Source organism: Schistocerca cancellata, chromosome 2 (genome assembly GCF_023864275.1).
Source record: "Schistocerca cancellata isolate TAMUIC-IGC-003103 chromosome 2, iqSchCanc2.1, whole genome shotgun sequence".
NCBI classification, from domain to species: Eukaryota; Metazoa; Arthropoda; class Insecta; order Orthoptera; family Acrididae; genus Schistocerca; species Schistocerca cancellata.
Window position 1 is genome coordinate 919982155 of NC_064627.1, and position 12464 is coordinate 919994618.

Genomic DNA, 12464 nt, shown 5'->3' on the forward strand with positions numbered 1-12464 from the left:
CTTCGCCGTACACAAAAGGAACTGCCGCCTGGTATATATCGATAAATCGGCCGTAGCAGAAAATGTTTTCCGACATGACACCACGAAATAAAATTCAGTCATTTATTTTCTTCTGGGCCCGCAGCATGATATATTTATTGTAATGACATTATGAATCCAACTCCAATACTTGAATTGAATTTCTTTATTGCGATAGCCCTATTTCGGTTACAACTGCCACTGTCAAGCTAATCCAAGTCCGCTGCTACAATTTAATTTCTTTATAGCGCTAGCCACTGTCAAGCAATCTGCAAATAGTATACAGAATTTTACCATTAATTCTAAGCATTATTTGCAGACAGCTTGCCGAAATCGAGCTATCGCAATAAAGATATTCATTTGAACCAGTAGACTTGGATTCATACACGTAGGTTAGAACTTAAATAGTGGCAACACTGCTATGAAGACACTATGTAATGGAATCTCCTATTGTCGCTGAAATCACAAGTTGTTGACATACCTACCTTACCTCCGAGCGAATGGATTCGCCCGTCCCACGTGACCGGTGTGCGCACAATCGAGGGAAAAACAGTCACTTGCGGGCGAGCGGTCTAACGTAACGGTGTCACTATGTTTTCGAAACAGGATCAAGATTGAATGTGCCAAAGGTCGTATCGCACGACAGTGTCATCAAGGTCTTCAAGAGGCACGCGGGAAATCGCCATTGCCGTACAGAACGGTGGCACGGTGGGTAAAAGCTAAAGAACTGCATGCTGTTGCCGCCTTGGAGGACAGTGACCGACGTCATACGATTCGTGAGCTTGCCCACGAAAGAGGATTAGCGCATACGACTGTGCTTCGCATCCTGAAGGAGCGCCTGGGCATGCGAAAAATTGCATCACGATGGGTTCCGCATGACTTGACGGAAATACAGAAATGGGTACGTTACGACGCTGCTCAGACGCACTTGGAGCACTATGAGCGCGAAGGAGAGGCTTTCTTACGCCATATCTTAACACTGGATGAGACATGGGCCCCATCGTACGAGCCAAAACTGAAACCCCCAATTCAACGGTTGGCGTCATCATGGGTCGCCGCAAAAGTCGAAAGTGCGTCAGAGCCCCAGTATGGTGAAAGTTATGGTGACTCGTGTACGGCTGTGATGGTGTTATACGAACGCATTACGTTCCTCCACGGCAGACCGTCAGTGCACAGTGCTTCTGTTCGCTTTTGGATCAGCGATCAGCTTTGCGAAAGAAGCAGCGACTCTTTCTGCGCAACCCACTCATCATTTTGCACGCAATGCGAGGGCGCACACAGCGCAAGCTGTGGCTGCTCCGTTCGGTCGATGGGACTGGGAAGTGCTGTCCCATCCATCATACTCCCCGGAATTAAGTCCTTGTGACTTTGATTTGATTCCGAAGATGAAGGAACCACTTCGTGGCATTCGCTTCAGAACTGTTCGAAAGATTCTACAGGCAGTAGGCCGCTCCATTCGCACCATCAACAGAACTGGCTCTGCTAACGGTATACTACGCCTTCACCATAGCTGGAAACGGGTTCTACACGACGCTGGTGACTACTTTGAAGGACAGTAACAGGTGCAAACATGTAATTCTTTTGCATCGGTTGTGAATAAATAGTTGCCACTATTTAAGTTCCAACCCTCGTATGTAACTCAGTAGGATTAACGTTTGGCGAACGCAACTGAACTCATTATCATGGGCGCTTGTGTACAGAGGCCACACAGATTTAGAAACACTACAATAATTCTAATAGAAAAAAAGTGTTTAAGTAAGATAAAATGACACAATGCCTGTCTAGACGTACCCTCGTATGGGAAGAGGTGGAAACATGTAATGCACCATGTCACGGATTGCGCGGCCTCTCCCGCCGGAAGTTCGAGTCCTCCCCTCGGCCAGGGGTGTGTATGTTGTTCTTAGCGTAAGTTAGTTTAAGTGATGCCTAAGCCTAGGGATCAATGACGTCCGCAGTTTGGTCCCTTCGGAATTCACACACATCTGAACATTTCTGAACGTAATGCATCCAAGAACATAATCGAACATGACCGTTTTGGTGGTCCAGGTGTTCTGGAGTGGGGAGGCATGATGTTGTATGGGCGTACCGGCCTCAAAATCTTTGAACACGGTACACTGACCAGCCTATTCTGTGGCACTGTAGTGTTTTCCCTATGTGCGCTTTTTCAGCGGTGTAATCGGCCTTGACTTCATTTTTATGGATGACAATGCGCGACCGCATCAGACAGCACAAGCGCAGGTGAAGGAGTTCTCGGAACGAGAAGATATTTAGTGAACGCCCTGGCCTGCCCTTTCCCCTTATCGAGCACGTATGGGATGCGTTGGGGAGACGGATTGCAGCACGTTCTCGTGCACAGCGACCATGCAGCTGTTGTCAGCCGCGATGGTGGTGGAATGGAACACCCTGCCACAAGAACTCTTACCAACCTTGTGGCCAGTATGGTAGCACGTCCATGGTGACCACACACCCTATTAAGAACCAAGTCTCGCCTTTTTTAATGTCCTGGGAACTACCATGAATTTCGGTGATTTCAATGTAATTAGTGTTACCTCATTCTCCTCGTTGCGGATTTTTGTCAGTTATTTTGTGTACTATACTGTATCAGTTGTTTCTATGTATGGTCCAGGTTTCATCGAGGTATTTTACTTTGCATTGGCACATCCTGTGAAAGTTGCTTTGAGTTTAGCACACCACTTTATTACATATATGAATCGTCAGTGTGCCCAAAGTGTCAAATATTGCCTCACGTTCGTTGTCAGGAACTACCTACTCTGCCAGCCCGTGTAGTTTTCTTGCGCTATTCAAACTTTTATTGGTAGCAACTCAACATCTGTCTTGTAGATGCTTGTGATTTCGTTAAAAAATGCGCCTCGTTGGCAGTGTATGAGAATTAACAATGGCCGTTACCTTTCCGGTGACGATGATGGGCACGTTGAGCGCCTGCAGGTTCCACAGGAAGTCCGGAGGCACGATGCCGGAGGTGAGGCTGTAGACGAAGACGGAGTAGAGTGCGGCGAAGGCGGCGCCGTGCGCGGCCGAGCGCCCGAAGTGCAGCACCAGCGCCGCGATGGCCGCCGTCTGCAGCGCCAGGAACAGGCCCTCGCCCCACGCGCTGAGCGACACAACCAAACACTTTGTTACCTAAAGACTGCCAGCCGAGTGCCACTACAGTGTGATACCAAAACCTAAGACTACTTGCAGTAGAACTAAGGGCTTGAAATACGAGTAAAAAAAAAAAAAGAGACACGAATTAATTTTTTGGTGGGCAGAGCTTTTGCAGTATCGCCTTTGGCCGCTAAGAGCACACAGAGCGAACATTCCAGAGTCACTAAGCAGAGTGCCATCACTGAAGGACGTCATGGCTAATTTCAACAGAGTTTACTGTGACAACTGTTTTGTGTAATTGTCGTTTTTGCAATGGCTGATTTTCGTGAACAACGTGCGGCGGTGAAATTCTGCTTTTTGCTTGGAAAAGTGGGACAGAAAGTCCTGGAATGTGAAAAACGGCGTATAAGGCTATGGGTAAAACACGAGTGTTTAAGTAGTTTTACCGTTTCAAAAATGGTGAAATGTCAACTGATTATAAACTCGTTCTGGTCGTCGTTCCACGGGCCAAACACATGAAAATGTTGAAAATATTCATGAAATCATCATCGACGGCGGGCCATTGAAGAAATTATGGAACTGACGGGAGTGACAGAGAGCGCAGCGAATTATGACACAAGATTTGGGAATGAAAAGGGTGTTAGCCAAATTCATGCGACGACTGCTGACTGTTGAATAAAAACAAGGTTGCGCGGCAGCATGCTGTGCTTTGAAAGAAGAGTCTCGAAAAGATCGAACCTTTTTTTCTTTCTTCTTCTTCTTCTTCTTCTTTTTCTTCTTCTTCTTCAAAAATTATCACAGATGTCGAAATTTGTTGCTATGCTGACGATCCTGAATCAAAGTAATAATCACGCCTGTGGAAGACTTCAAGTTCGCCTCGCCCCAAGAAATATTATAACAAAATCAAACATTATAACAAAACTGATTTGTTTTTTCGATGCGAGAGGAGTCATCCATTCAGAGCCTTTTCCACAGCTACTTCGAAGTTTGGAAAGACTGCGCAGCTGCGTGTGGCGAATGCGGCCTCATTTGTGGCAATCGGATGACTTTTTTCCATCGATAACAATACTTCTGCTCACACAGCACTGCCTGTACGACAGGCCACAAATGTCAACCCCCCACCCCCACCCCGTACTTACCTGACCTTGCCCCGTGCGACTTGTTTTTTGTTTCCTACAATGATAAGAAAGCACCATAAAAGATGAATTTAAACAATGTTTTCAAAAATGGAATAGAAGATTAGAAGAGCGTATTAGTGTACGTGGAGAGCACTTTGAAGGGAATTGAAGGTTTATGCTCAAAATGTGAATAAATAAGTTCAAAACAATAAGTTCGTTTTTTTTGGGGGGGGGGGGGGGGGTACCCCCTCATATACATCTGAAAATTAGAATTCCAATACAAGGAAGGACAGAAAATAACAACGTTTTTCTTATGGTGAGTGTAAAATGTAGTACGAAGACTACAAGATAATATTTAGATATAGAATTGGAAGGAAAATCAGCATTGGCCGTATTTTGTTGTTTTATTGTCAGCAAAATCGATTTTCAGTCACTTAGTGACCATCCTCAGTGCTGTAATATACAATTAAAATTGGTAGGCACTGGTATCTACTATCACATAAACTCGCTCTAAGCTTGTTGTTATAGCTCGATACTAGTGCCTACCAATTTTAATTGTATATTACAGCACTGAGGATGGTCACTAAGTGACTGAAAATCGATTTTGCTGACAATAAAACAACAAAATACGGCCAAAGCTGATTTTCCTTCCAATTCTATCCACTATTTGGTCGTGCTGCACACAACACTCCATGGAGTCGCCAATCAATAAGATAATATTTGTTAGTGATTTGGCGGTATAAAGGGTGCGTAGCAAAGTACACACAGCTACTACCGCTGGCAGCAACAAGTACCCCGAACTGCGTATGTATTAAGTCAATTAAGAGTTTTGTATGATAAATGCCACTCTCGGTACTTCAGCTCTATGCCAGAACTCATCATTCGTAGTCGCTGGCGAGCGGCGGCGCGGTTTGCCTGAATTTCGGCAACTCATGACCTGTTGTTTTCAGTGGATGAGAGATGTTGACAAAGTGCTGACCAGGGAGACAATCGTACAGTCCTCTATATCAAGAAGGTAAGTCCGGAGAGCACCGGCAACAGACGGTCTTCCGTTATTTTGTCGAAAGACATAGCCGTGGAAACTCTGAATGTAGGATGCACCGTGCGGCGTGAACACGTCAGGAACGTAACGGCTGCTATTCAGATTCAAACCAGAAGTAATCATGCTGTGTACCTAATGGCACGCCACATGTTCACGGCAGGTACTGGGCCTACATGACGATGGCAAATGCAGCCTAGCAATGTTCAGAGCATCCACACACAGATACGTCAATCATAATTCCGTAAACAGAACCCGGACTCGTCTGAAAAAAAGAGGACGTGGTGACACTCCTGCGTGCAGCGTTCTGGTTGGGTGCTTCTTCCTGGTGCCGCGTTAAGAAAGTAGGTACTATGCTCATCGTGCTGACACACTGCGGTTCTAACTGAACGTGTGTGGCGTGGTTGCAGGATGCTGCTTGACCAAAAGGATATTTCGCCTATCCCCTCAGGTACTGATAGCTCGGGGCTGAGATTCTGCTTGGGGCTGGGTATGTTCGTCCTGAAACCGTCGATTACATATTCGCATGACTTTCGTGGCATCCTGCCCTACGCGAACGACAGTATCGCTGAATGGAATCCAGATAAGCTGTGAACCTGTCGTTGTCGAATTCCGACACTTGTTAGTATACGTTTATTCTTTTTACACGAGGCATAACACGATCTTCTCGCAAACACGAAAGAGTCAAATGCTATTTCTGAACGAGAAACTCGCTGCATTATATTTTCTTGCAAATAAAATGTAGGTGGTGTTACTCTTACCTACTTTGTGCGGTTGCGCTGATTCGCTGATCATTTGCATATCCACGCATGAAGTGCATTTCATACCACACTAGCGTTTGCTCAGAAATACCAGACCAGTCTTTCTCGTCATTACCTCCGAGTTTACGATACTGCAGTGCCACTGTTGTTCAGAAATACGATGCAATGTTCATTCTGACATGCATGCATGACCGACGGAACGGGCACTGCGGCGACTACAGGTGTTATGAAATACATGAAATGTATTCGCAGTTGCGAATATGGACAACCATCAGGTGTATAATGCAAAGACGACAACGAAAATTACTACCGGACGAGGGTATATGGAAGTCTTGGTCTGGCCGTGAGTAGTGCTCGGATAGGTTAATGGTAAGGTGGACCACTCGCGATAAGCGGGAAATCCGGGTTCGAGTGTCGATCCGGCACAAATTTTGTTGTCTTTCCATTATACATTGATGGCCGTCCACATCTGCTATTGTGAATACATTTCATGTAGTTCCGAGTTTAATTCCAAAGTCTGAGCTACTATTAATACAAAACAGTAATTACTGTATTTTTGGGAGTCGCAGTCATGTGGCACTGTGGAAATGATACCGTTTTCGTCATTCGATTGTTATTTTATTTTCTTTCAATTTCAACTGATTCTACAATGAACAGGTACGTTCCAACACTAGTACTTCATCATGAACATTACAATTTACAGCATGGAAGTCACACTGAGGGAAGTTAAACTGTCAACAAGTAACATTATTCTACAGTAATAAGTCTCTTCGCTTGCCGTGTCACATGCCAAAATAATCACACGCAACATATGAACATACAACTCACATCATGTCAACTTGTATGGTACAGAAGTGAGAACAATTTATATTTAATGAGTCTACCTATCAACAAAGTGCGACCTACTGCTGGTAACATTTTAGAACTCTGTTGAAATAGTTCTAAATTTAAATCATTCAAATGCGTGTTTGCTCAAGAAATTCTGCAAAGTAATATCAAGTTTCTAACGGAAAAATAGTACTAGCGTGATAAAAAAAAGGGGGGGGATAGGTGAGAGGTGCGACTACAACGTCGGTTGGTATCCACAAATTGCTGGAAGTAAGAGTACGCGTGGTGCCCGATGCCCACAAAATCAATTGAAAGGCATAACGAAGGAAAGATCTTTGGCAAATTCCTCGAAGACTAGCAAGTAGTGAACCACGTGCTGGCGAAAATTGCAAACGATTGAAGGAAACGAGAATTTAATACCCTACACGAATATTAGGGAAAATGCTGCTGTCAGCAAAGCGGGTATCACGATTGCCCAGAGTGGACTAAATCAATTGGAATCTGTTTGAACAAAATTTGGTGTGCTACAGTTAACATTCAATGAAAGGTAAGTTGGGATTCCACTTCTGAATGCGTTAGTAATAATCACTGATCGGCGCAAAGATACTAACGCCATATGAGCAAATTGGGCCGGTATAGATTTATTTCTGGGCTTCTTACGCCGTTCTTTACATATCACAAGGTGCGATTTTCCTGCAACGGTATTTTCACTCTTTCCTAGTAACGTATCATCCAAACAACGAAAATTCTGATGCGGCAAGGTTAGGAAAACTTGCTATATTACTTGGACAATACTACTACAGCAAACCACAATACTAAAACATTCAGGAAACATTAATTAATTCGTTTCCTTCTATTGTTAAAACAAAAAAAATTTCTGGAAGCCACTTCTGCAGACCACCTATATCTTCAAATTTTCTGCATCATGTCGCTCCTTTCGCTAGTCAATTCTCATATATTGTATTTTAACTATAAATCAATTTATACATCTCGGCTTCGCCGACGCACTGATGTATGTTTCATTTCTGCTTCCAGTTGAAACACAAAATTATCCAATACTTTGCAGCAGCTATCAGTTACTATTTTGCTACAGGATTATAAATATAGGCAGATGTGCAGTCCAAGAAAGGTAGACTACCGACCCTAACCAAAACAGGAGATTTCATATCAGAATTACGTTTACTCATTAGCTCGCAAGCTATCACGGGCGTTTTCTTACATACTTGCGAAATAAATTTTCGTAATTCATGTACCTCTTCTTTAAACTATCTAAACTGATTCTGCCAGTTTTACTTAATATGGAGCCCACTCAAGGGCAGCCATGCAGATATACCGGCAAGCTACTTCTTGGATAAAGCAGTTGTAAGTACTCAGAGCCCTTCCACATTTGGCTTTTCCAATGTTATACTTATGTTCTATTAACATTTTAGGTATCTATTCATGTCACTGACACGAGTGATTTTTCGCTACCGAGGCTTATTACTCGTTATTATGTTTCAGAACCTCCCCCCATGAACCATGGACACTGCAGTTGGTGGGGAGGCTTGCGGGCCTCAGCGGCAACCACAACGGAGAGGTATCTGTTGAGAGGCCAGACAAACATGTGGTTCCTGAAGAGGGGCAGCAGCCTTTTTAGTAGTTGCAGGGGCAACAGCCTGGATGATTGTCTGATCCGGCCTTGTAACACTAACCAAAACGGCCTTGCTGTGCTGGTACTGCGAACGGCTGAACGCAAAGGGAAACTACAGCCGTAATTTTTTCCGAGGGCATGCATCTTTACTGTATGGTTAAATGATGATGGTGTCCTCCTTGGGTAAAATATTCCGGAGGTAAAATAGTCCCCCATTCGGATCTCCGGGCGGGGACTACTCAGGAGGACGTCGTTATCAGGAGAAACAAAACTGGCGTTCTACGGATCGGAGCGTGGAATGTCAGATCCCTTAATCGGGCACGTACGTTAGAAAATTTAAAAAGGGAAATGAACAGGTTAAAGTTAGATATAGTGGGAATTAGTGAAGTTCGGTGGCAGAAGGAAGAAGACTTCTGGTCAGGTGAATACAGGGCTATAAATACAAAATCAAATAGGGGTAATGCAGGAGTAGGTTTAGTAATGAATAAAAAAAATAGGAGTGCGGGTAAGCTACTACAAACAGCATAGTGAACGCATTATTCTGGCCAAGATAAACACGAAGCCCACGCCTACCACACTAGTACAAGTTTATATGCCAACTGGCTCCGCAGATGACTAAGAGATTGATGAAATGTCTGATGAGATAAAAGAAATTATTCAGAAAGTTAAGGGATACGAAAATTTAATAGTCATGGGTAAGTAGAATTCGATAGTGAAAAGGAAGAGAGGAAATGTAGTAGGTGAATATGAAAAGGGGGTAAGAAATGAAAGAGGAAGCCGCCTGGTAGAATTTTGCACAGAGTATAACTTAATCATAGCTAACACTTGCTTCAAGAATCATGAAAGAAGGCTGTATACATGGAAGAGGCCTGGAGATACTGGAAGGTTTCAGATAGATTATATAATGGTACGACAGAGATTTAGGAACCATGTTTTAAATTGTAAGACATTTCCAGGGGCAGATGTGGACTCTGACCACAATCTATTAGTTATGAACTGTAGATTAAACCTGAAGAAACTGCAAAAATGTGGGAATTTCAGGAGATGGGACCTGGATAATTTGACAGAACCAGAGGTTGTAGAGAGCTTTGCGGAGAGCATTAGGGAATGATTAACATGAATGGGGGAAAGAAATACAGTACAAGAAGGATGGGTAGCTCTGAGGGATGTTATAGTGAAGGCAGCAGAGGATCAAGTAGGTAAAACAACGAGGGCTAGTGGAAATCCTTGGATGACAGAAGATATAATGAATTTAATTGATGAAAGGAGAAAATATAAAAATGCAGTAAATTAAGCAGGCACAAAGGAATAGAAACGTCTAAAAAATGAGATCGACTGGAAGTGGAAAATGGCTAAGCATAGATGGCTAGAGGACAAATGTAAGGATGTAGAGGCGTATCTCACTATGGGTAAGGAGGTATGTTACTGCGTGAAGAGTTTGAGAGAGCACTGAAAGACTTAAGTCGAAACATGGCCCTGGGAGTGGACAACATTCCATTAGAACTACTGACAGCCTTGGGAGAACCAGCCCCCGGTGAGCAACAACAACAACGTTTCGGAAGGAAGGACAGAAGGTAATGCATTAACGCCAGAGAAACAGACATACTACGCAAGTGCATTAACACGACAGGATTTTACGCTTGTAGTATTTGTCGAGTGGCCGTGATGTACCAAATGCAAACGGGCACTGACGGTACGCAAAATCTTCCATCAAATTCCTGGGAACAACAAAGCTCAGAGCTGTTTCAGGTACAGAGCAACGCTTGCATTTCCAAATGAGAAGATACCGATCAGGTGGCAAAGGGGAAGCGGGCTATTCGCAGAGGGCGATATTAGCGGCGTGTCGGTAACCCGTGACCCCGTGATCACAAGAGCCGCCGTGTCTTCGGGACAAGCCACGCCGCAGATAGCATCGCAGGGCTGACACCGCCGGATTAACTTGCCGTCCAGTCGTGCCTGCAGTCCATTTACACCTGTATCCAGTCACCTCCCTCCCCCCCCCCCCCTCCCAACCAAACAATCACCACCTGGCTCGCGTTACCGCTCTGCATCAGCAAGTCAGTCCCGAGGTTTGTTCAACAAGCAATCAGCCAAATGGATAAAATTATCTCCGTAACTATTAGGCTGTTGCATAAGATCGTAACGTTTTTGTGTTGCATGTTAGCATTACGCTTGCTATGGGCTTATTTATCGACTGCCGTTTTTATTTGTATTTCCCTGTCCCTATCTGAATCTACATATTGTCATTTTGAGATAGAGAGCGGGGCTGTGGACGATACAAAATGGAGAGCCAATGGAGAAATTGGAACATTTCCGACAAACAGAGCGGTCCTGAAAAACGTAGACCCTCTTCGATAGTGTCAATGGAACAAAATGACATACCGTTACAATTCTTGCACATGGGAGAAGGCTTTTTTATGCTTCCGAAGTGACCCTCATCACCGAACTGCGGCTGTCAGTGCTGCTGGTGCGATAGTCGCACAGGACGCCTCGATGGTTTCTCTTAGCTCGTTCAATGTAGCTGGCTTCTGTTGATAAACTTCATTTTTCAAGGTCCCCCATAGGTAGAAGTGAAATGGTGTAATGTCTGGAGAGCTTGATGGGGACTCAACAGCTCCTCTTCGACCATCGTCCAGGCAGATTTTCATGCAAGTACGCTCTGACATCTCTGTGGCAGCGAGGCGGAGCGCCGTCTCGTTGCTGGTAAGATCTTTCATTTCTAAACAACTCTCGAATGGCAGGTAAAATCGATGCTTGCTGCGTGTGAAGATACGCCTCACCAGTTATGATACCTTCAAAGGAGAATGGGCTAATCGAACGGCGCGATGACAGACCACACCACACATTAACAACTGGTAGATCAACAAGTTTGCCCACGTGAACTTGAGGATTTTCAGGAGGCGACTACACGCAGTTTTGACGTTCTACAATACCGTTCAGTTTGAACTGCGCCTCGTCAGACCACAAAACCATCCCTGCAGACCGTTCACCCTCGCGAAGCCTGTCTTCAAACCATTCGCATTACTCCATCAGTCGATCCGGGTCGTCCTCGTTCACAGGGGGCAGTGATCTTGGGATGTACGCTTTCCATTTTGCAGCCTTCAGAATTCGTCGTTTGCTTGATCGGCTTATCCCGCTTTCAGGTGCATCCCACTTCACAGATTTCTGAGGTGACCGCGTAAAATTTTGCAACACAGCAGCGCTGGAAACTGGACTTGTTGAGAATTTGGTCGGCCAGACCTTCCCTTATGCACAGCCTGAACAGTATCGTCGGCTTCAAATTTATACCGAGCACGACAAATTGTTTTCTGAGTTGCTGGCTGAATTCCGTACACATTATGCCATTACCTTTGTACCTCCATCGCGTTTCCGTACTTCCAGCACCGCTTCAAAACGGACGGTCTTGCGTTGCTCAAGCGTCAATTATTCCACCAGAGTGCGACATCTGCATGCATGGGCAAGGTTCAAAAATTGAGTGTATGGGTACCGCATGCTCTAAGACAAAATTTAAAAAATCAGCAGGTGGCCATACGTGCATCCCTGCTTGCTCGTCTCATTAACTGGCTCTTGAAAAACACCGACCATTCCTATCATGCATCGTTCCTGGTGACGATAAATGGTGACGAAAAATAAATCTTTAAGCTAACATAAGGCAAAGAAATGAATGGCTGAGCATAAAGATCTGCGCGCATTCTCAACAGATAATGTTACGCGTCTGGTGAAACAGCGACGGTGTAGTGTACTACGAATTGCTTCCTAGAGGTGTAACCGTCACTGTTGACACTTACCGTCAACAACTGACCCGTCTTGCAAACGCAAGAACTACGGCCAGGAAAAATGGCCAACGTGACGCCATTCCACAATAACGCCCGCCCGCATTCTGCTAGGCTGACAGAGAACCCTGTACAGGGGTTGGGTTGGTAAGTCATTCCGCATTCGCCTTATTCACCTGATCCTGCGCCTTC

At 44.7% G+C, this 12464-nt stretch overlaps 1 protein-coding gene across 1 annotated transcript in view; it reads right to left on the minus strand.

Annotated features, from left to right (window-relative positions):
• The window catches only part of LOC126162861 (mannose-P-dolichol utilization defect 1 protein homolog), a 378986-nt gene that overhangs the window by 140773 nt on the left and 225749 nt on the right, over positions 1 to 12464 (minus strand). The window contains exon 4 of the mRNA XM_049919638.1: positions 2926 to 3130. Coding sequence (XP_049775595.1) covers positions 2926 to 3130 — 205 coding nt within the window. The remainder of the gene's footprint in view (positions 1 to 2925; positions 3131 to 12464) is intronic.